Source organism: Caloenas nicobarica, chromosome 3 (genome assembly GCF_036013445.1).
Source record: "Caloenas nicobarica isolate bCalNic1 chromosome 3, bCalNic1.hap1, whole genome shotgun sequence".
Lineage (NCBI taxonomy): Eukaryota > Metazoa > Chordata > Aves > Columbiformes > Columbidae > Caloenas > Caloenas nicobarica.
Window position 1 is genome coordinate 105524663 of NC_088247.1, and position 22410 is coordinate 105547072.

Below are 22410 nucleotides of genomic sequence, written 5' to 3' on the forward strand. Positions count from 1 at the left end.
AGCCTTCCTGAACTGGGTCTTTGTGGTCAGTCTTTGAGTCTCTCCCAAACCACGACCTGCCCCTACACGTCCTGCTTAAATTTTGCCTTCACTGGGCTTCAAATTAGGATCACCAAACACTTTGACCCCTGTCTGATTCTTCAAAGGGCCAGACAAATGTAGCATCTGAGATAGAGGCACTCAGACACATGGACCTTAGGGAGTCTCTCTGCCACCAAGGAAGCTCCTGCCAGATGAATGTCTCTTGAATGCTGTCTCTGCCATACCACGTACTCTTAAGTATGAGTCTGTATCAGCTACCAACAGAACACGAACATCATTGCGTGTTTCTGGCCAAATGCATCTTGATAAAAGCTGTGATTATGTTTCTAGTATGATGCAGATCCAGGTGTGATGGTTTATCTGCTGCTCTGATTCCTTCTCCTTTAGCCAAAAGATACAACCACTGCCATAATTCAGCTGGCAGGCACAAGTGTGCAAGACCTCAAATGAAAAGTTAGTTTTCCAAGGTTAAATTTCAAAATGTTTTCCACTACTGCAAATTTAAAGAAAAGCAAAATGATGGATCCCCCAAACCCATGCAAAAACAAAGTAAGTAAACAGAGTAAAACATGTATGTGAAACTTCATGGAAATATTTTCAAACATTTCTAATATTCTTAGTTTGTTTGCATCAACTTTTTCACTTTATTCAACGATCGACCTAGTACTCATGGTCTTGTCTATAATTTCCCAAGCAGTTTTCAAAAGCAGGCAATTGTGGCTTCTCAGACTTTAAGCTTAAGTTTTATTTCTTGCTGAAATCAACAGAAGCCTTTTCATCACCTTCACAGCATTAAAGGAGTGGCATAGTATAGAGAAACAATCCAGAGCTGTGCATGTATTTCTGAAGGAGATTTGCAGCAATTCCTCTGCACCCGTTTGTCATGCTAAACTAGACACTTAGACCAGGTTTGCTTCTGGTTCTTCAGTGGTTTGGGCTAGCACAGGTTAAATATGACTTAAGACAGTAGCAACAGCCTAAGGACAATTTATGACAACACCTATGTTTTGGTGGAAGCCAGCTTCTAGGGGAGCTCCAAAGCAATGCTCTTCTGTATAACCTACACAACGTAGGAAATAAGTACAGGACTGGGGCCCCCAAAGAACTGCAAGGAAATAATTTCTGTGAATATCTGCAGCAATACTGCCGAAGTAAAAGATACAAATTTAGGACAACATTACATTCATTTTAACTGCTTATTTTAATGTAAAAGAAATTATTTGACACTAGATGTGCATACTGGCTTCTCTTGCATTAAATGAAGTCAGTACTGAAGCTGACAATTGCCCGTTTTCAGTAATTCAGTAGGTAGGAACAGTTTTGCACATTTTAACATTGTTCTTGATAATCCCCTGGCTTTTAAGAGTTAGGTAGTAGGTAGCGTTTCAGACGAGACTGGCTAAAAACCATCATTTCTAGCCAGGGGAATTCAGCCCATTCAATCCTCTGCCATTGAAGTCAGTAGGATTATTCAAGTGAAGAACAGTCACCCTAAAGCTGGTGTAACTGCAGTCACCTATGTGTATGTTATATACAGGCCTGCTATGAGGAATTGCTGAAGAGTATTGAGCACAAAGTTCAGGGCCAGATCCAGACTTCAACAAACTGTGAGATACTGGTTTAGCCAAACCTTATCAACCCCAAGTTTGAATCTGGAGCCGAAATTGCCCATTTAATGTATTTTAATCGAGTTTGTGTTCAGGCTGTGTTCTGGAGAAGAATATGTTGGTTTTGATACCATCCTAACCATGCACACCATCCTCCTATAATTGCATCACATTCTGCATCAAAGACATCCAAGTCTCTTCCAAAAACCCCTTTGGGGAAAATTATAACATTACAGTAAAGATGTTACTGCATATTAGAGAAGACTTATAAAACCTCCAGAAACTAAAATGCTGAACGCCCAATGAAGACCAAGACTGTCTCTGAATTTAAAACTTTCCAGTAGCTTACAGTGACAATTCCACCCTAATCGCCATTGTATTTTTATTAAATAAACAAAACGAATTTCAAAAACTCTACCTAGAATCACTCGTTTCTGCCAAGCGGTTGTTCATGATGGCTAGAGCACCCACCCCTGCAGAGAAACCGTTTTGTCTCGTATTGATACAAACGTTCCTTGGGTAGCCGTTGGCTGTCTCGGACAACTGCTTTTGCAAAATGGCCAGGGAGACTTTATTTGATGCCGTGAGCTCCCTCATGGAGATCATCTCTCCAGAGAGCCTCCTCCCCTCCGTGTCGCTGTCGTACTGTCCATCAGCATCCATTGAGATGTTATGTCGACGTAGGCGGGCTCCTGGAGTGATGGCGTTGCGACGTCCGAGGCGGGCACTTGATTTATGGCACTTTGGGCAACATCTGCATTCAAATTTTTTCAACACCCAGTTCAAAACTTGCTTGATTACGATTGAGATGACATTAAAAAGAGAGTATATGCAACATACCCCCATTAATATAAATATGAAGTTTCCGAATCTGTATAATCCCTGATTTTGATACGCAGCATTTTGGCTGCTTACAAAATCTCCAAAGCCGATGGTGCTGAAGGTGACAAAGCAATAATACAAGGAGTCAACGTAGTTCCATCCTTCCACCGCCGTGTACATGGCAGAGGCGCAGCACGAAAGGGTAATAGCAAAAATCCCCAGAATCAGCATCACGTGGTAGACGGATGGCTTCCACCCCACGAGGCTGCCCGCCCCCGACACAGCTGGGCCCCTTCGGAAGTTGGGAGGTAGGAGACCACTTCTTCGCAGCTGTCTTTCATGGCACGCCTTCATGATAAACGCCAGGAGGGAGATAATGCGCTCCAAGAAGAGGTTGAAGAAAAGGATAGTTCCGGCACACCCAAAAAGGCCATAAACAATTAGAAATACTTTTCCAGCCACGGTTGCTGGTGTGGTCATTCCAAAACCTAAGGTGTGGAGATAAATGGGTAATGTTAATGACATATAGTTTTTCATGTGTAAACTCAGGACATATGTAACTTAACGAAGGTCCTGTCTCACTGGACAGGGAGTGCTGTCTCTAAGTCAGCTTAGGCCAGCACGAAACCAAGTGAAGAAGGCACCAGAAAGCTCAAAGAGATGACTAAAACTCAAGAACGAGCAAAAAATCCTCGCAGAGATGAAAAGCAGCACATTAAGAGAGCAACAGGACTCTGCAAATGCAGGTGGAAGCATTCCTGAGCCCAAACCCCTTTGTGGTGGGATGAGGTGGAGGCCGCTTCCCTGCTCCATGCGTGCGAGCCAGCGTGGCCTGACAGAAAGTTTAAGCTCTCTGTTCACAGGCTGTAACCCAGCATAACACTTCTGTTATCCAGGTCTGATTATACCATTCCTGCTGAGAAGACAAAGTTGTCTGGTTGCGTAATGAAATATAACAAGGGAAAATGTAGAGTCTTGCATCTGGGCAGGAACAACCCCAGGTTCCAGTATAGGTTGGGGAATGACCTGTTGGAGAGCAGTGCAGGGGAAAGGGACCTGGGGGTCCTGGTGGACAGCAGGATGACCATGAGCCAGCACTGTGCCCTTGTGGCCAAGAAGGCCAATGGCATCCTGGGGTGTATTAGAAGGGGGGTGGTTAGTAGGTCGAGAGAGGTTCTCCTTCCCCTCTACTCTGCCCTGGTGAGACCACATCTGGAATATTGTGTCCAGTTCTGGGCCCCTCAGTTCAGGAAGGACAGGGAACTGCTGGAGAGAGTCCAGCACAGGGCCACAAAGATGATGAAGGGCGTGGAGCATCTCCCTTATGAGGAAAGGCTGAGGAGCTGGGTCTCTTTAGCTTGGAGAAGAGGAGACTGAGGGGTGACCTCATCAATGTTTATAAATATATAAAGGGTGGGTGTCACGAGGATGGAGCCAGGCTCTTCTCGGTGACAACCAACAGTAAGACAAGGGGTAATGGTTTCAAGCTGGAACACAAGAGGTTCCACTTAAATTTGAGAAGAAACTTCTTCTCAGTGAGGGTGACGGAACACTGGAACAGGCTGCCCAGGGAGGTTGTGGAGTCTCCTTCTCTGGAGACATTCAAAACCCGCCTGGACACCTTCCTGTGTAACCTCATCTGGGTGTTCCTGCCCTGGCAGGGGGATTGGACTAGATGATCTTTCGAGGTCCCTTCCAATCCCTAACGTTCTGTGATTCTGTGATACTGCAACAGGAAAAAAAAAACCAAAAGCAAAACCAAAAAACCAAACAAACCAACTCCCAAACAAACACAAACAACCAACCCCAAACCCGCCCCGCCTCCCCCCAAAAAAAGCTAAACTCCAAACCTCCCAAATATTGAATATTGTTTTAAAAATAACAGCACTTTAAAGTCTTAACCAAATCCCAACTTCAACCAGCCCCATCGGTGAGATACCCCTGCTGCAGACTGGGAGCACTAGAATCTTGCAGAGTAATTACAGCAGGGAAAAACACTGCTGCACAGTTAAATAGAAAAAGCAGAGTATACAAACTCTGGAAAGATCCAGTAGCAATATTGATTCACCTCTTCTTTACAAGAATTGTCTTTTGACATTACTCATACACATAATCTTATATATGAACAGCAATGCCTTGTGGCTACAGATGCTTAAATAACAGCAAAAGTGATCTTAAATTTGCATGCAAATAAATACAGCAAGTTTGCTCCATGTTATATGCTGATGCCAATTACTTTATGAAAAAGAATGACATATATTTCACATACTATCAGGAAGATTCTTCTGAAACTCAATTCTGTAGGTATTGCCCTTGTTCTGCTATTGTTCCCTGTAAAAATGCTCAGTAGTTCAGTCAAAAAGCATATTGATGGGATTGAGGTGACTACCCATGTTCCACGAATAAATAACCACATCTAATCTAAATTAATGGTTTGCGAAAAATCCACATGACGAAATTTCTTTACCTTATTGTTCCACAAAAATGCTGAGCAAGTAACATTCAGGGAGGTAAATATCAACATCAGACCACATCAATTAAAGTTTGCAAAGAAAAGGGCAATTTTAGCATAGAGCATAATGAAATCATTAAATCCAATTTATTATCATGACACACCTTTAAACGGCAACAGGAAAATATTCCCTATGATAATGAGTTGAGATTCCTGCTTGAAATCTATTAATTTATTTTTGTAATGGCTGTATTTTTCTGGGTAATCTATTTCTGCTACCTTCATACTTCATTGATACAGAATTTTGCATTTGTTGATAAAAGAATGTAAATGCTCTTGACAAGTAAACTTGGAAATATCTTTCAAATGACACAAAGGTGTGTAAGGAAACAGGTGGTCCCACTCTCACAACAGATTTGGAATGCTTGGAAACATCTGTATGCCAGCAATTCGGACTGCGCTGCATCATCTGTACAGTCAGTAGAAACAGTCTTTTCTCTAAGAGATAGTGAAAAACTTGCACGGTTCTACCAGAAAATAAAATTACCAAATGGGTCGGTAGATTTTGTCTTCTGGACCCACAGTCTCTCCATTTTGTCGTGCGAGAAGATCACCTTTGAGCAGGTCTCGCAATGCTGACCTTGGGGTGCCAGGCCTACCACAGGGGAACGGGAAGCTCTCGGTTCCTCCTCCTCTGTGGGGTGAAGCTGTTACCTGGGTCGGGCTGGCTGCTCATGGGAGCCTTCTGATTTGGTGACGAATACCCATTAGTGCCTTGTCCCCAGCAGAAGCTGGGGAACCTGTTGCAGTTGCCAGCTAGAGATAGCCAGCCAGCTCGTTATGGAGAAGGCATCTGTTCACCCATGCCTCGTCAGCAAAGCATCTGAGCATGTGCTTCACAGCAAGCATGCGAACATCAACATCAAAATAAATGGGTTTATTGTCACACATATGTCTAGACACATTTATTAATTCAAAAAAAAAAAAAAAAGAAGAGATAGTGACAGTTTGGATTAAGTTGTAAACGTGCTGAAGCTTTTTAGTACTTTCTGGTGATCATTCATGAGATGTGGTGAAGTTTTATATTTTTGATGCGGTTTGTTTAAGAAGATTTCTGAGGCATAATTTTACCAAAATTCGGTACGCAGCTATGCATTGTGAAAGGACCCATCACAGCAATGGGAGCGATAAGACTTAAATAAAACAGGCAGAAGAGTACGACCAAGACGGACATTTTGACTTCATTCAGCAGCCAGCAGCCAGAAGTGCGCTTGTACTCTCCGTACAGGGTCTTCCTTTGCCAGCTGTGCTTGTCCCTGCGGCACCACCTGGACCACGAGCGGTTAGTCCTGGTGCCTTCTGTACAACACACCCGAGCTCGGCCCCCGCTCAAGGCTAAGTACATCCTGACACCTGCACGAAACAAATTCATCCAGAACTGCCTGTGCTTCGAAGACAGAACAAGAAAAGAACCACAACGACGCTTTGCATTTTTCATAGCCCTGACACATACTGTACAGGTACTTTGGGGTTGATTTTGTGTGACTCAGATACAATATTTCAACCTCCCTCGTGCTAATTCAGCCCCACTCCGACCCACCACTTCAGATACAAACTCTGTGGCAGCATTAATTTCAGCTGTTTGATACTTCTCCCCAAACACACAGAATTAGTAGAGCTGAGTTGATAAAAACTCTCAGACAGCATTTATCCTTCAGCAGCCTCTCACAGGTAAGTGCTGGCAATTAATGAGTCCCTCATCCTGACTTGCATAATAGATTTTGTGGTTACTACTGTGCCGATCTGGATTTTTAATTTACTTAAACTAGTGATGGATTCAACAGGTAGTGCAACTGGGCAAACGTGGGAAGGCTTACGTGCCTTCTAATTGCTCTTCCATTCTTTTATTTTACCCATTTTTTTATGGGTAAAAGAGATGTTTGGTGCCAGAAACCAAAAAGGAATAGCAGCTTTAGTACCTGTGAACTCTTCCCTCAGGCCAATTGGTTTGGCAATTACCTTGTCTTACCATATTTTGAGATTAAAGGAGGTGACAGTTTTCAAGTAAAGATGTATTTACCCAGAGATGGTGGAAAGTTTTGGCCACCTCGAAAACTGAACACAAGAAAGTCTTTCAGCCTTTAGCATAGCATCGTGTGTCCCTGCTTCTTTCAGCCTGCCTCTAAGCTCTTATGCAGATGTCCTGCCATAGTGTTGCCTCACACACCAAGTCAGCACAACTGAGCAATGATTTATAACCCCAGAGCGCAACAGCACTTAGATCAAGAGAGTAGGATCACCTTTATCACCTCTTAATAATGCTATTATACTTAAAGGAATCAAAAGAAACTAAAATTGTTGAAGATATCTTTTTAAACAAATGATTTCTCAAAATAAACAAAACCCCTACAACCAGAATGGTGCTTCCAGAAGGAAAGAAGCTCTTACAATATAAAGTCTACGCTCTTACAGGGTATATCCCCAAGAGATGGGGTTTACAGAACATAGATAGATAAACTAAGATTAGCCAATTTTGTTTTATGTCTGTTCCATGCTTGCTTTAGTTCATGGCTTTCCATAGTCTTACTTAGTCTTTATGGACTAACATGTATACTGCACCAAGGAAGACATTATCATATTCGGAAATTTGAGACTGAAATTCCGTATTTGGGTTCTGGTGCTCCCTTCAACCTCTATTCTACCTGTTAGCATTTCATCTTTATTGCCTCTGACAGAGTCATATCTGTATATTTCACAACTACCTCTCATTTATTCTATAGCTCCTTACCACCTAGCATCCTGAAACAGTTGCTTGGATACAGGGTCACAGCTCAGAGCCAACAAAACCACCACAGATTGAAACCCTCTGCTGCATCCAGTGCTTTCACCCAAGGAGTGAGAATACGAGGCAGTTCTTCCACCGAGCTTTGCATTTTCAGACTATGAAAATGAAAAAGCTACTTTCCCTTTAAAAATTGCCAGAATGTTTTATTAAAATACCCTTCTTTGGGCTCAAACTAATTCTTTTAGAGCTTTTCCACTGCTAGAGCCAATATAAACGTTGCTGTACAATCACATTTAGTTTCAATTAGGATCTGGAAACAGAGCTCCTGGCTCCTGAACAGTAGTGGTCTGTCCAGCATGGTGTGCATTAAGACACTTTAAGTTAGACCCAACTGAGTCTGAAGACACGAGATGCCACTGCAGCTTTTAGGGCTGGCCTAACCCGTATTGCACACAAGCTTGCAGTCCTCCGTGACCCATCTACTGGAGCAGATATCCCATGGAGAAAATAATGAGTAACGATGCAACCAAACACTGACTTCCTATATATATATATATATATATATATATATATATATATATATATATGTACTTGGTAATATATGTACCACTTCAAGTTGAAACAGGAGGCTGCTTCTGGCATTTCTTAACTTATTTTGTAACTTTAATAACATTCTTTTAACATGGACTTGTTCCCCCCAAAGCCTACACTAAATAGATGGTCAATGGTGCTGTAAATTTGCTTTGTTGAATCAAGGTGGGCTACACCAGGTCTTTTTTTTTTTTTTTTTTGCTAACTCCCATGACTGTTGAGTGCATAAAAATGTGCATATGTGCTCCCAATCCACCAGAGACTGCCAGAAAAGATGCCCAGTCTGCTCTAAGACCTGAAAGAGCACCATGATAAACTTAATAAATGTAGTTAAAAACCATGCAGGTCACTGCTGTTGCTCCTTGTTACATCTCCACTGGTGAAACATCAGCCAGGTGTTTGAGACAACTGCTACTTGAAAGGAGCCATGCCGGCAGAATGTAGCCAAGAGATGATTAATTGAACATTGAGTTTCAAGGAGCTTTCCACAGTAGCAATTTTATTGTGTTTACACACAACTGTGATCAGGTTATCAGTTATCCAAAACACTGCTACGCATAACATCAGTGAACACCAGAATCAATCACCCTCAGCATTTGTCTGCTGGCTGTGATATACACCACAGCCTAAAAGGTCATGGCCACATTTTCATTCTTCTTTAAAGTACATTCTTTTTAAAAATGGTTAATAGAATAGTCAGCCTAAGATAATCTATGCTTCTTTGACAAAAATGTGATTAAATCGGCAATGATGACAATAACTAACTAAAAGGTAAAGCTAATATATAGTTGTTAGTTACGAGGTGCATGTGGAGGGCATATGAAGAGACTGAGAGGTACCAACATTTTTCAGCAGAGGTTCATGACAAAGATGAGCCTAAAATTATGTGAAACAGTGACTGGGGTGAGGATGAGAGACAGGGCTGGGCAGCAGCTCCTTATGCCCAGGGCTGGGAGGCAGCAGGGCAGCTCCATCAGGGCAGTGATGCCGGGACTCTCCAGCTCCTCTGGCAACCTTCATTTCTGCTCATCAGCAAGGGGTTTGCGCTCCCACAGGCATCCCCAGAGAGCAGCAGGATGCTGCGTGATGGAGAAGGTTATGGAGGTAACCAGAGGTGCTGGTGGCTGTGATCCTGGGGTTGAAGAGAGGACTCGGGTGCTCTGGAGAGGAAATTTTGGAGCGGAGAAGGTGGCAAAGAATCTCCTCTGCTAGGAAGGGTACAGATGAGATGGTCAGGGGCTAAGAAGCTGCAAGGAAACCGCTGTCTTGTGAAATCCCCTGAAGATGGAAATATGAAGCCTGGCCCCGGATGCAGGGTACTTGCACATGGAGGTGCTGCCATGTGCAGCTGATATCTGGCCACATCAGCAGGCAGGTGAGGAGGGGACCCCGTGTCCTATGGAGAAGGTGTCATGCGTGACAGAGCTGGAGCAATGTATTTAGGGTGAAGCATATGCCAGACCTGAGCGGAGTAAAGGGTGAGGTTTCTTCAAAGAAACTCCAAGTGTTACCAGCTTGACAGGAGTCTAAGGTATTAGGGGTACTCCCTAGTAAGATTCCTCAGGAAAGACGAGAGGAATAAAAAACCCTGTCTGCTCGTATCCGTTCACCTTCTCCTCACAGCCAGTTTCCCAAGTGTGTTTTTCTATGCTGACACCTTCTAGTCGAGCTTTCCAAGAAAGATCTTCAGTTTCTAGTGAGTGCTCAGCAGGGACATTTATCAGCTCAAGTGGTCTAACTTGTAAATTTGAGTGATAAATGACCTTTAGAAAGAGAAACACTGGAGCTTCAGTTTCGCCAGCAGCAGCAGTACCCTTGCTCTATTCATTTACTAGAAGCAGGGAAGCTTTTTTTCCAAGTTGTATTGCATGTTGCCCTTTTTGTGTACAGTATGAGAAGAAAGTACATACCAAAGACTAACCAAAAATCCCCACCCTTGCTCACTACTAAATGACATTATTGCAAACATGTAGCCCAACAAATACAGAAGGAGGCTGATCATCTGTTCTGGCCAAGCCGCTTTGGTGCAGAACCAAGGCAAGGAAGAAGCAGAAGTGTCTCTAAATCAGTTTTACAGTTCCTTGGCTGGGACTGGCTGCGACTCTATGCCCCTTGTACAAGCAAATGGGGACTGATTTGTGCCAAGCCACCAGTGTCACCAGCCAACCAGTAGCTCTGGCCCCAGGTCTTGCTAAGCAGGCCCCTGAAGAGGGAACACATGAGGAAAGTCATGGGCTTGAGGCTAGAAATCTTTCTAATGATGGACAGGGACCCTCTCCTAAAGGAGATGATGGAGAATGAAGTTCAGAGGAATATGAAAATCAGAGGAGCATGAATTCAAACCGCACACAGAAAAAGAAAGTTGGGACCTACAACCTGGCATTGTTCTTGCTGACACTCAGCTCTAAAGGCACGGAGGTGTCCTATGGTGCAACAGTCTTCCTTAACTTCTCCATCAACATATTGTTCACAAATAAACTTCCAGTGCTTCAGGTTTTCTTGCTCTTATAAATAATATAATCTTATTTTCTGCTAAACTCTTGGGGCCAGACTCTGGTTTACAGTCATAAAATTTAAGACTGAAACTATTTTCTTCATTTTATGTTACCTTTCTTGGGCAAATCTTAAGCAAGATACTAAACCCCCATTGTTTTGTCAGTAATTCTGCCCCTTGGGACAGCTGGAGTGCTCTGATAGCTTGTTAAAATTGAAAGAATACAAGTTAATCTCGGCCAAATTAGCGCTAACCCATCTTGCAAAAGAAAACTTCCAGGAAAAGGGGATGAAATTGGGATGTTCTTTCTTTTGGTTGCAGCCTGACTCCTTGTGAATTGACCTAAGCTGGTCCAGAGCTGCTTCTCATGGCTGTCTCCACACCTGATGATCAGAAAGTCCTATTTCTGGTTTGGTTTCTTTCCTTATTCTAGTATAACAGCTGGGTGAAAGCCATTTTGTTATAATTGTGTCTGAAATGGTGGTGGTGTTAATAATGGAAAAATATAGCCCACAAACTCCTCAGTTATTTAAGTTACATTACTGTGGAAAAACACTTCCTTGCACTAGAGGCTATGGTCTTTAAAATCCTGCCTTAATGACCGTCGGGGCCCTATCAAACCAGGGTGTGTGCAGAAGCATCTGCCTTGGCTCCCTGCACTGCGGAACCCTGGCTAAAACACTGAGGTTTCTGAGACGCTATCAGACAGAAGAAACATGCCTGAATTTAGAGTAACTATTTCAAAAAATCTGGAGAAAACAAAAAGCATGATAACCAAGAAATACATAAAGTCCGTCTCAGTAACTAGGGACACAGATGAAGGTGTAGCTCACGGACCCCAGGAGCAGCCACGTCCTTTTCTCTCTTGAGATGTGTCCAATATCTGAAAGTCCACACTGTCACCTCCTCTGACCTTCCTACGGTCCTCATGTAGCTGATGACATGATTCCAGGTGAACATTGTTTCAAAAGTTGATTTCTCTCGCAATCTTATTTTTTCATCCTTTAAAGCTGCTTCCACTCTTATTTTCCTCCTGTGGTTTTGAGAATATTTTTTGTGTGGATGATTGTGTATCTAAGCAACACCCTAACAGGAAAAAGCTTATGCCCTGTCATTTTAAATGGAGTGTTTCAAACATTAGCATTCACACCTGCTTTTGCTGTTCATTGAAACTTGCATTTCAGACGCCTGAGTAGACCCAGGGTTGTGCAAGATTGTTTTCTGAGCTGCGACAAGAAAAATGCGTCTAAATTTTTTTATACTCTTAAGACATTATGGGCTTTGAAAGAGTACTTGCACGTGTACTGCCACCCCAGTGCCAGTACAGCTCACGATACTTCTCCTTTCAGGCTAAGAAATAGCATTATCTGAACTTCACAAGTGATCCTGGGTGTATGTCATATTTCCCCCCAGGAGAAGTCTGCTAAATCCAGACGTCGCTCCTGGCCTTTCTAAGCCTTACGGATGGGAAAGGCTGTCAAACAGTTCTCAGCTTATCTTTTGACTGGATAAAACAACAGACTTGCAGCATTATTTTCTGCCATTGGTGTTTCTGCAGGTATTCAGAGAACATTTATTTCTTGATAGGTCTCTCAGCTCTCCTGCTTTACAAAGAGTCAGTCTATAAAGACCAACCTGTAGGACAAAAAGAACGTAAACATGCAGGGCAAAATCTTTTACGCTGTTTGGCCAATTTTTCCTGAATTTCTGTGCAAACTCCTACAGTTATGACAATGAAAGAAACCTCACCAATCTACCTCAACTTTTTAATGGTTTAAATATGCTTCCTGAGTCCCTTATTTCAAAAAGTTCCAGCAGAACGAAAAGAAGCAAATTCTTAAGTATCTTTTTAGCTCAGGCAGCTGTTCTAATTCATTCACGAAGGCACAAAGGCCTGATTTTAAGTAACTGTAATAGAAATATAGGGTGACAGGACTGCTGAAACACCAGTTATTTCTCATTTTCTATTTCTGCATTTAACTTTTTCTTCCTTAGTATGCATTTCCCTTGACTACTTTTAAATTCAATGATACTGAACAACTTTGCTACTTTATCAAGATCATTTTGAGCTTTCAATTTCATCTGAGATTTTCTTGGTCCTCACAGCTCCAGTAGCAGTTTTTGTAAACAGACAAACCATTTTATCACAGAAGTCTTTCCCGCACTCCACATGAAAATCACCATACTCTAGTTGAACCTGCTTTAGCAGGTGGGTTGGACTAGATGATCTCCAGAGGTCCCTTCCAACCCCAACCATTCTGTGATCCTGTGATCTTTACACCGCAGTAATTTCCATCATCAAAGGCTTAAAGTAGGCTCAACTCCATACACATCGAGCATGAGTGTCACCATATTTTTTATTTATTCTCATGAGATAAATATATTGCTTGCACAATATTCGGTCTGAGCAAAGAGATGACAGAGTATTCAATAATGAATAACTAAAAGGATTCTATCCAGTTTTCTTTTAATTGAAATTTACTGAATTAGTTTCTCATCCAGTTCTCACACAGGCAAATTTCTCCTAATTTTTGTTGCTGCCTTGATTAAATTTGCCTGCCTAAGACTTGAGAACAAATGTGAATATTTGGCCCATCATTTCTAAGTTTGAAGTTCATTGAGTAATCACTGTGGGGTTATATTTATCATCAAGGTATTATCACTTTTTTCATTAATGACTAAGGACAACTTACCGTGGATTTTTAAATGCAAGCAATAGTGGTGCTTCACCCACATGTTAACATCAAACCGTTCAGTTTCTTATCTTATTGCACTCCAAAGCTTGAATTACTTGAAAAGGCTGCTAATGCTTTGCCTCATCTCATGCAATTAGATTTAATTTTCATTCTGCTTCTGTTGGTTTAAGAAAGATTGTATCGAAACCTGCTGCTGTCTATAGCCAGGTTTGCTGCCCACTGCCACGAACAGACCCACTGAGGTCAGGGACGTGTCACTTACAGTCATGTCCTGCACCAGTACGTGCTGGCAACATCAGACCCACAGTTCTTTTATAAACCTAGCGTGCTAACACAGTAAGTTAGGTGGGATTTCCTAAAGCTCTGTAGATTGGTCTACTGTTGACTTCAGCAGAAGCAGTCTATTGAGGAAATATAAAATTAAACATACGTGATTTGTCTGGATTTCTATGCAATTGCCCCTTTGGTTATAATTCTGTTCGTAATTTAAGTGTTTCTATTCACAAAAGGTTTTATTATCACTTCTAAGATTTACTGCACTCAGGAGGACTTTCACGTTTCAAATGTTTACCAGAATGAACCCTAATCTTTGTCCTCATCTACCTTCTCCCAAAATGCACTCAGGTATGCACTTGGTGCTGACACACTATGAAGACTGTCTCTTTCAATAAAGGTAAGCAAGCCTCATATGGATCATGAGTACAGGCCACGTTTCCAATAATATCAGGCTGTCTTCACACTAAAAATTGCAGATTAAATGCTCCATTTTTGTTTTCTGTTGCTCTAAGCCTGATGCTACAACAGCAAAAAGTACAACTCTCATTGACTTCAACAGCTGCAAAGATAAAGCAATACCGTATTCATTAAAATAAAGAAATTACATCGTATTTTCCAGCACGACACCAGGAGTGGACATTGTTACATGAAGGCCAACAAATCTATCCTATAATTGTTTTCCTCTTCTCTCCATGATGAAGAGCAACTAAAGTTTGCAGAAAAGCAAGACAGTGTTCTTGCAAAGATGACCCATCTGTAAAAGTGAGAAAAAATTATGAAGTGTATATGATCTGTGTCAAACTGAAGGCAATCAGAGAACGGAGAAAGATTTAAGACTAAAAAAAGAAATGAAGGTCAATAACAGAATTAACAGTAGAGAAGAGGAACAGGTGTGATGAGAAGCAGAAAGAAACTGTAAAGATTTACTTCTGACTTCTTTGGTAGTTACTAGCTTGAAAGACTACAATGATGTGAAACAAATATTCAACGTTTAATCAAGCAAACAAATCATCTGTAGAGGAGGGCAAGCGAATTGGGAGGAGAGCAAAGGGGAAGGGCAGAGGCCACCTCTGTGGCCGGAGAGCTGTCCAAGTGGTATTTTGGCCCACCACCATTTGGTTTGCAATCACATTGCCAGGCTCTTGTAAATATGTAGAGCACTGAAATACAGGTATTTGCCGCCCAGCAGAAATAGCACTGAAGATCAAACTCAATGTTGTGCTAAGTGGGAAATACGTACCCACTAAGCAGACATTGTTCCTTCATTTATCTGAGCTAGAGGGACCCTGAAAGCTGCAAAACCAGAGAATCCTTGATGATAAACTCCAGTTTGTCTTTGTTTCAAACCTGAACCAGCACACAGTAAGTCAATATAAAACTTCCCCCGATTTCTGAGATGCAGGACCATATCTCATGTGATGTCAGGCAAATTCTTCATTCCCTGATGTTACAGACGGGCTTTGTTTTTTGGGTGACTGCTCTGAGGTGCTGTGGTGCTCGACATTCAGTTCAGAGACACCAGGTTTCAGTGCTCTACCTGAGCACCCCAAAGTCCAGACCCACAGCAAAAAGAAGTGCAATTTGGTCATCCCTTGGCTTAACGTCTCTAGATGCAAAACGACAAATAGATCTCCACTGTACTGATGTTAGTGTTTGGAAACATAAGGTTCCATAGATAGCATTTAATATTTAAGAAACCCCTGAAACTGTTAGGGTAAGTAATCTGAGCCGATGTGCTCTGTAGAAATCACTCAGTTTAGGTGATCGAATGACAGTAAAAGCTTTGCTCTCTGGGTCTGCCATAACTCTACAGGGGCAGGTAAACCCTAAGCAGTACTGAGACTGATTAAAATAATGTTTTCAGAAAACTTGTTTTCTTTTAAAAAGGATTTTATTTAAAGTACCGGAGTTCCCCCTCCCACCATCTAGAACACAAACCCAACAAATTTAGGATCAAAATTATTTCATCACAATCCTTCAGCAGGGACACCTCAAGTCACCCGCATAATTACATGGAGGTATTCCAAGTAAAGCTTCCTGTTGTTGCTCTCAACTACAAGAAGACAAGCTGGGATTTAGAATACTTTCCTGCTCGGAGCACCCAACCTATGCCCACACATTTAGGAAATTCCCACCAGTGGTACCCAAAGAAGTTAATACTCTAATGAAGCTACAGCAAATAGAAAACATTGCTATGGTGCTGGGTCTTCATCTGCAGAAATCACTGTAGGATGACTTCACAGAAATATTCTGACCATTGATTGACTTGCTGACCTTCGAACCTCTTGCTCTCCATTCTTTATGAAGACTGCCAGGGTGAGAAAACAACTTTCAGATATCAACTGGCACATTGATCAAAACACCACGCACCAAAGGAATCAGATCTGGCCGCAGCAGACCAAGCTGGAACAGACGCTCATGCTGGCTGCAGACCGCATACAGGCTGGCAAAGACAAATAACCTGACACTGCAGCTTAATAATACTGCTTGGTCTCCCAAATGCTTTCTCGTTCGGTTTTTGACTGTTTTTTTTTCTTTTTACTTCAAGGTCAACTCTGGAGGCAACTGCCCCCTAATTTGAACCCTCTGCAAAAGCTGCCTCTACAAGCCTCAGAGAATTGCAGAGCCGAGAGAAGACATAACACTGATGCTGATCAGGTGCACACTCTCATTTGACTGTCGCCTTTTGGTTTGCATTGGCCGTAGAGACAATGAAATTGCATTCATGGAGAGCAGAGAGCCAGAACCTTCCCCAGCTGCAGCTCAAATTCATATCCTGAAACATACCGTTGAAGAAGACAGGGCAAATATATTTTCGCATTAAAGCCTTCAGACCAACTCGGTTATCTGTGGAATTTCTTGCTAAATTACCATGTGAAGTGCCTGCTCTAGGGCAGGCTTGCTCCCTGGCTCCTAGCAGTGCAGTCCAACAGCTGACCATGAGCTTGCTGAGCTGCCTGGCTGCACATCACTTCCACTGAATTATCACCTTCAGCACATCTGTACCTCCAGATTTTCTCAAAAGACTACAACATAGAGCCAGAGGAGATGTTAGAAGTGAGTGGTAATGGTGCCTAAGTTGTGGAGCACGAGCAGAAATTATGTGCTCGGTATGCTGGGGCTTAGAATCATAGAATCATTTCAGTTGGAAGAGACCCTCAGGATCATCGAGTCCAACCATAACCTAGCCTAACTCTAGCACTAAACCATGTCCCTAAGAACCTTGTCTAAACGTCTTTTAAACACCTCCAAGGATGGTGACTGCACCACTTCCCTGGGCAGCCTGTTCCAATGTCCCTACAGAGGACCAGAGAGAGAAGGGGGTCGAACCCAGCCGACATCCTACACAAGGAGACCACAGCTGGCAGGAGCTAGTTAGCTGGTAGAAAATACCAAGCGGTACATCTCTCATCATGTGGCCTCCCTTCATATGGGTTCAAAGCCCACCTCACTGCAGGGCTGTGCCTTACCTCTTTGAAATAACAGCAGAGAAGAGCATGCCCCATCCCTTTGGGTGGAGCTGTCAGTCCACACTAATACCAAGTCAATTAATGGGTACCTCAGGGATAAGGAAAGGATGTATAGTCCCGCTCACACCTATACACCGTGCCCTAACAACCTGTAACCCTTGCACAGCTGTACAGAGGGAAGATCTTTGCACAACTTCTTCCCTTCTCAAAGCACCTATAACCCTCGCATGCCCCTCCCAAAACAGTCTGTCCGCAGTAAGGGTGCTTTTTAAAAATACTACGTTGAAAAATCACTTTTATGCATTGGACTACTTCTTTTGACCTCATTTTTAAGTGCCTAGTATGGATGGTATCATTTGATTTTCTAAAAGATTTTGCAATGTGTACTTACACATAGGAATCTTAAAATCCAAATTTAATAGTAAGTCAATGTCTCAATATGTTTTAATATGTAGGTACATAATGTTTATTCTAACAATTAAGAGAGGAAAAAAATCTGGATACAGAGTCTAGACTCATGGACTGAGTCAGAAATCCAGAGCTTCAGGCATCCCAGAGTTGTCTTATGCGTCAGGCAGAATAAATTTGTGCTACTAGAATACGGGGAAAGCTATGATTGATGATGCTGTACTTTGCGGCATTCACCAGGAAGAAAACTAGTCTGAGTTATGCTTTGCTTTCAGTCTTTAACAAAGTGCTGAGAACTATTTGTGATTTGTATTTGGGGAAGGAAGGAAAAAAACTCAACTGAAAAAAAAAGTCTTCTGCCAGTTAGACCAATGAATCAAGAAAAAATTTAACCTAGCTGCTTCTTAAAGAAATCGGTATAAAATTAATAATACATGCCTATAATAAAATACCTCTTGGAGTGCAAAATAATGACTGAATAAATGGTGTAGAATGACAGCAAGCAATCAGAAATTAGACTGAAGAATTTTCTTACACAGCTCTGAAAATCGCAAAGTGTCTAATAAAAAATAGACTTATCATTTCATTATTCAACCACAAACAATGCAATAATAAAAAAGTGAACGCCCAGAGTGCTATCCACAGTGTGTTTTATGGACAGTAAGCCACTCGCTTACTGTGGACTATTCAGGAAAATGCTTTAAGATTAGACTCAACATTTCATTTTAACACTCTCTCCTATTTCTTAAAGACCCCACTAACATGTTTCTCACCCAGATGGTTTGATCACATCCCTGTGTAATTAGGGAAGACGCAGAACTGCAGCCAGGGAAGACTAAGCACCTAATGAAGGGGACCTGCTTGGCTCTTTGAAGGCCCTGCTCAAGGAGGTGATGGAGCAGGTTTCTCCAAGCCTGACTGTGCTTAACTCTTGTGGTCAGAGAAGGATGAAGAAGTGGAGTCTCCCTCCCGCTGTTCAGGTTACACAAACCCTGGGAGAACTTGCAGCCCTATCCCTGGGTGACTGTATTTCAATGAGTACATATGAAGGATTTTATAGTTTTATTAAAACCAGTGATAGCACTGAGGACTTCAAAAGACCCAGCAAGTTTTCTGTAACTTGGTATCTTCTACCGATTAGAGGCTGAGTAATTTGTGGGTGATTTACTCTTAACAGACACGGCATCTACTCGTTGTTTGTTAAGCAGTGAGTAAGAAAGTTTTCTGATGCATCGCTAGGATAGGAGTGTGTTTAGCAGGAGTGATAAAGTTGTTTTGACACGCGTAACCGATGAAGTTGTTGAGGAAGGCAAGCTGTTTTGACTCTGGGTGTCTGGTAGCTCTTGGCGAGGTTGAGTAACAACAGCATTCTCCTTGTCAATGAACTGTGACACAAAGGCAAGTGAAATTGCTCTGAACCAGGATAATATGGTGTTTGAGCTGATAGTGGAATCAAAGGTATCAAGGTAGGTAGGTACAGAAATGAGCTGACTGGGAAGGAACAAAGGGACCGTGAAAGAACAGCTCAGGAACTGCTCCCTCAGGTAACATTTGATGTCTACCACTTGGTTTCTCCCATGCTGTGGCTGTGAGCAAGAAAGCCTTGTGTGCGTTTCATTATGAGTACAGCTTTTGGGTTTTAGCTGGACAGCTAGTTAACTCGCAGGGTTTTGTTTGTGGGTTTTGGGTTTTTTTTTTTTGCTTATGCTGGGCAAAACCAGCTGCCAGTAATAACTGAATGCAACTGTGCAGTGGGAGAAACCTTGTCCATGGACAAGCTGCTGAGCTCCACGAGGGCTTTGCCTCTCTACAAGCTGCAGGAGCTTGAAGGGGCGAATGAGAAGTGATGAGGTGGGGGCAGCAGGAGCTGCACACGTAGCTGGTAAAAGCTCTACTGGAGTGGGGTGCAACAACTTTGGGAATGCCTGTACTCCCGGAGACACTACTCCTGCCAGGGCTGTGCAGCTTCGCATCCTCAGCACAGCAGCTCTGACATGGCCTTCACTGTGCCCAAAGGCACAACTCAGCTTCTCCTCGAGCCACCTCCTGCCGCATGTCACCCAGAGCAAAAAACCTTGCTCTACAGCAGCAGTGCTGAACTCACACTAAGTGCTGTAAGTAATCCAGAAGTACTAGCAGGTAGTAGGCCAAGTGGAGGTACTAGTCAGGAGAACACTTGGCAGAATCTGGCCTCTGTTGTAGCTTGGGAAAAACAATCTTCAGCTTCCATCTCGCATGTGAGAGATGTAGACATTATTTGCTACAAAGAGAGAGTGGTGCCCTGGGTTGTGCTACAGGAATACGAGAAACACAATTCTTGGTTCAGCCATTTACACCTGTCAAGACTGCCAAAAAAACACTGCTGAGCTTCTCATTCCCTCTGCCCAGGCACAAATGACCACAGACAGGGCGATGAAGTGGAGACGCAAACAAATGCTTGCAAATGAAGAGGAAACATTTTACATTTCAATAATCACAGAGTGGATAAACCAGGGTTGGAGGAGAAGTGGATGGATCTGTGTTTACACATCTCCTGAAGATTTCTGTTTGCTACAGCAGGTGTAAGGAAAGAGTGGGTTTGTTAATGTATTGACTTTTTTCTCCATCCACTCAGGTCAGTCCTAATGATCTCTTAAAAATACATGTTCTTGTGATGAAGAAGGCCTAACGTTTAATTAAAATTGTGTTTTAATGACTGAACTGTTCAATGTACTCGAAAAGTTAACTGAATTATTCAATGCAAAAAGTAACAATACTTGACAACATTGCTGTAGTCACCGTCACGACTCTATTACAGAGATTAGTCACTATTGATAAAACATTTTCCGAACCTAATGAATGTAAGTGCAATAACGAGTTGTGCATTTCTTCCTCTCTAATAAAGGGAAAGCACGACATTTCTGCTTAGAAGCCCCAAGACAATTGGCTCGTTACAAAACTTAAAAACCAGTAGAGAAAATCGGTGAGACCTTGTGTCCGCAGGGAGAGGATTTCTCAAGCAATACTCCCGAGAGCCACAGATAGCCACAGTTTTACTTCAAGTAAATCTCCCACACAACAGTTCTTAATGGTACTTTTAGAGTAAAAGATTTAGAGGTAAAAAAAAACCCACCAGAAACAGTAATTTTGGAGTAAAAGAAAATATACATTTATCCCCTCCACCTCACCATTTGCTCATAAAGTGCTGTTCTTCCTCAGCACCGATCAGATACAAATAACTGCAGTGAGCTGTAGCCAGCAATGCACTGAGAATGTGCATTATGGTACAGCGAGAAGACATACAGCTTCGTGTAGTTTATGTCTTCAATCCCATCTGCATCTTAACTTTGCCAGCAGTTAAAACCAGCATCCAGTTCAGCGGCCAGGCACCGCGGAAGCCTGTCCAGCGCCCAGCGCCTCCGGTAGCCCATTGCCTGCCAGCCCCCGCGCCGCCTGTCCCGGTGACGAGCGATCCGACCATCAGGCGCATCCCGCCGCGGGCAGGGGAGCGGGCAGGGCTGCTCGGGGGGCGATCAGCCCCGCTCGCTGCTGCGGGCCGGCTGAAGCCCAACCAAGCAGCTGCACAGCCGGCAGGCAAAGTTTGCTGGGGTTTGACGGGAGTCCCGCCGCAGCCGGCCCGGGGCACCGCGAGGGTCTGAGGTCCTGCGGCCCCAGCGGGATCTGGAGCGCAGCGCCGCGACCCAGCTCCGTGCACCGGGGAGAGCGGGATCGGAGGGCGAGCGGTGTGATCGCCACCCCCCGGGGTGGGGGGTGATGAGGGGACAGGGACCCGGGACCCCCTCCCCCGGCTGCAAGGCCCCGGTTGCCATAGGAACGCGGCGGCGCCTCTCCCCAAACTTTGGTCGCTATAACGACCTCCCCGGGGCCGCGGCCGCAGCCACCCCGGGCGGGCGCCTCCGCCGCGGGGCCGTCGGGGCGGCGCTCACCTATGGTGGAGACGACGGTGCCCACGAAGTAGAAGGCGCCGGGGAAGTCCCAGCGGGGCCGCAGGGCGTCGACGCGGATGCCCGCGGCCATGGCCGCCTCGTAGCTCCGCAGGAAGGCACGCAGCTCCGGCAGGCTGATGTTGAAGATGCGGCTGAAGTTGTGCAGGGTCCGGTTCCAGCGGAGCTGCGCCGCCGCCTCCGACGGGCTCTCGAGGGCCGAGAAGACGGTGGCGCCGGCGCTCAGGTACGCCGCGATGAGAGCGGCCAGCAGCAGGAACCGCCCGTTGTCCTCGTTGAGGGGCGCCAGGCGCCGCCGGCGGCAGGAGCCCGCCGCTCCCCGCGGGGGCATCATCCGATGCGCGGCGCGGCGGGCGCGGCGGGCGGAGCGCGGCCCCCGGCGGGGGACGCGGGCATGGGGCAGCGCGGCGCGGAGCCCGGTGCGGCGGCGGCTTTGCTGCAGGGGCCGCGGCTCTGAGTCATCCCCCGGCGGAGCTGCCCGCCCGGCTGGCGGCGGCGCCCCGGGGCCGCCGGCCTCGCCCGCCCGCCCTCAGCCCGACGCCCCGCGCCCCCGGCGCCGTGGGCTGCTGCGGAGCGGCCTCGCCGGCGCGCCCCGGCCGGTTCGCTCTGGCCATGCGGGGCGGCGGCGGCGGCGGCCCCGCCGCGGGGGAGACCGCCACGGGGAGGCGGAGGCGGAGGCTCCGCGCGGCGCCCGGTGGGCGGAGGGCGGGAGCGTGCGGCGCGGCCCCCGGGGAGCCGCATCCCCGGCGAGAAGGCTCCCCCGGCCGCGCTGCCGCCGCCCGGGCCGGGGCGCCGGTGTCGCGCCCCCGGGACGCCGCCGCGC

The 22410-nt window shown here is 44.7% G+C and overlaps 1 protein-coding gene across 1 annotated transcript; it reads right to left on the reverse strand.

Annotated features, from left to right (window-relative positions):
* Positions 1-2063: 2063 nt before the first annotated feature.
* KCNK12 (potassium two pore domain channel subfamily K member 12) lies at positions 2064-21921 on the reverse strand. Its single transcript, XM_065632579.1, has 2 exons — positions 21570-21921; positions 2064-2959 (listed from the first exon to the last, which is right to left on the reverse strand). The coding sequence occupies exons 1-2, from the start codon at positions 21919-21921 to the stop codon at positions 2064-2066; spliced, it is 1248 nt and encodes a 415-aa protein (XP_065488651.1).
* Positions 21922-22410: the final 489 nt, after the last annotated feature.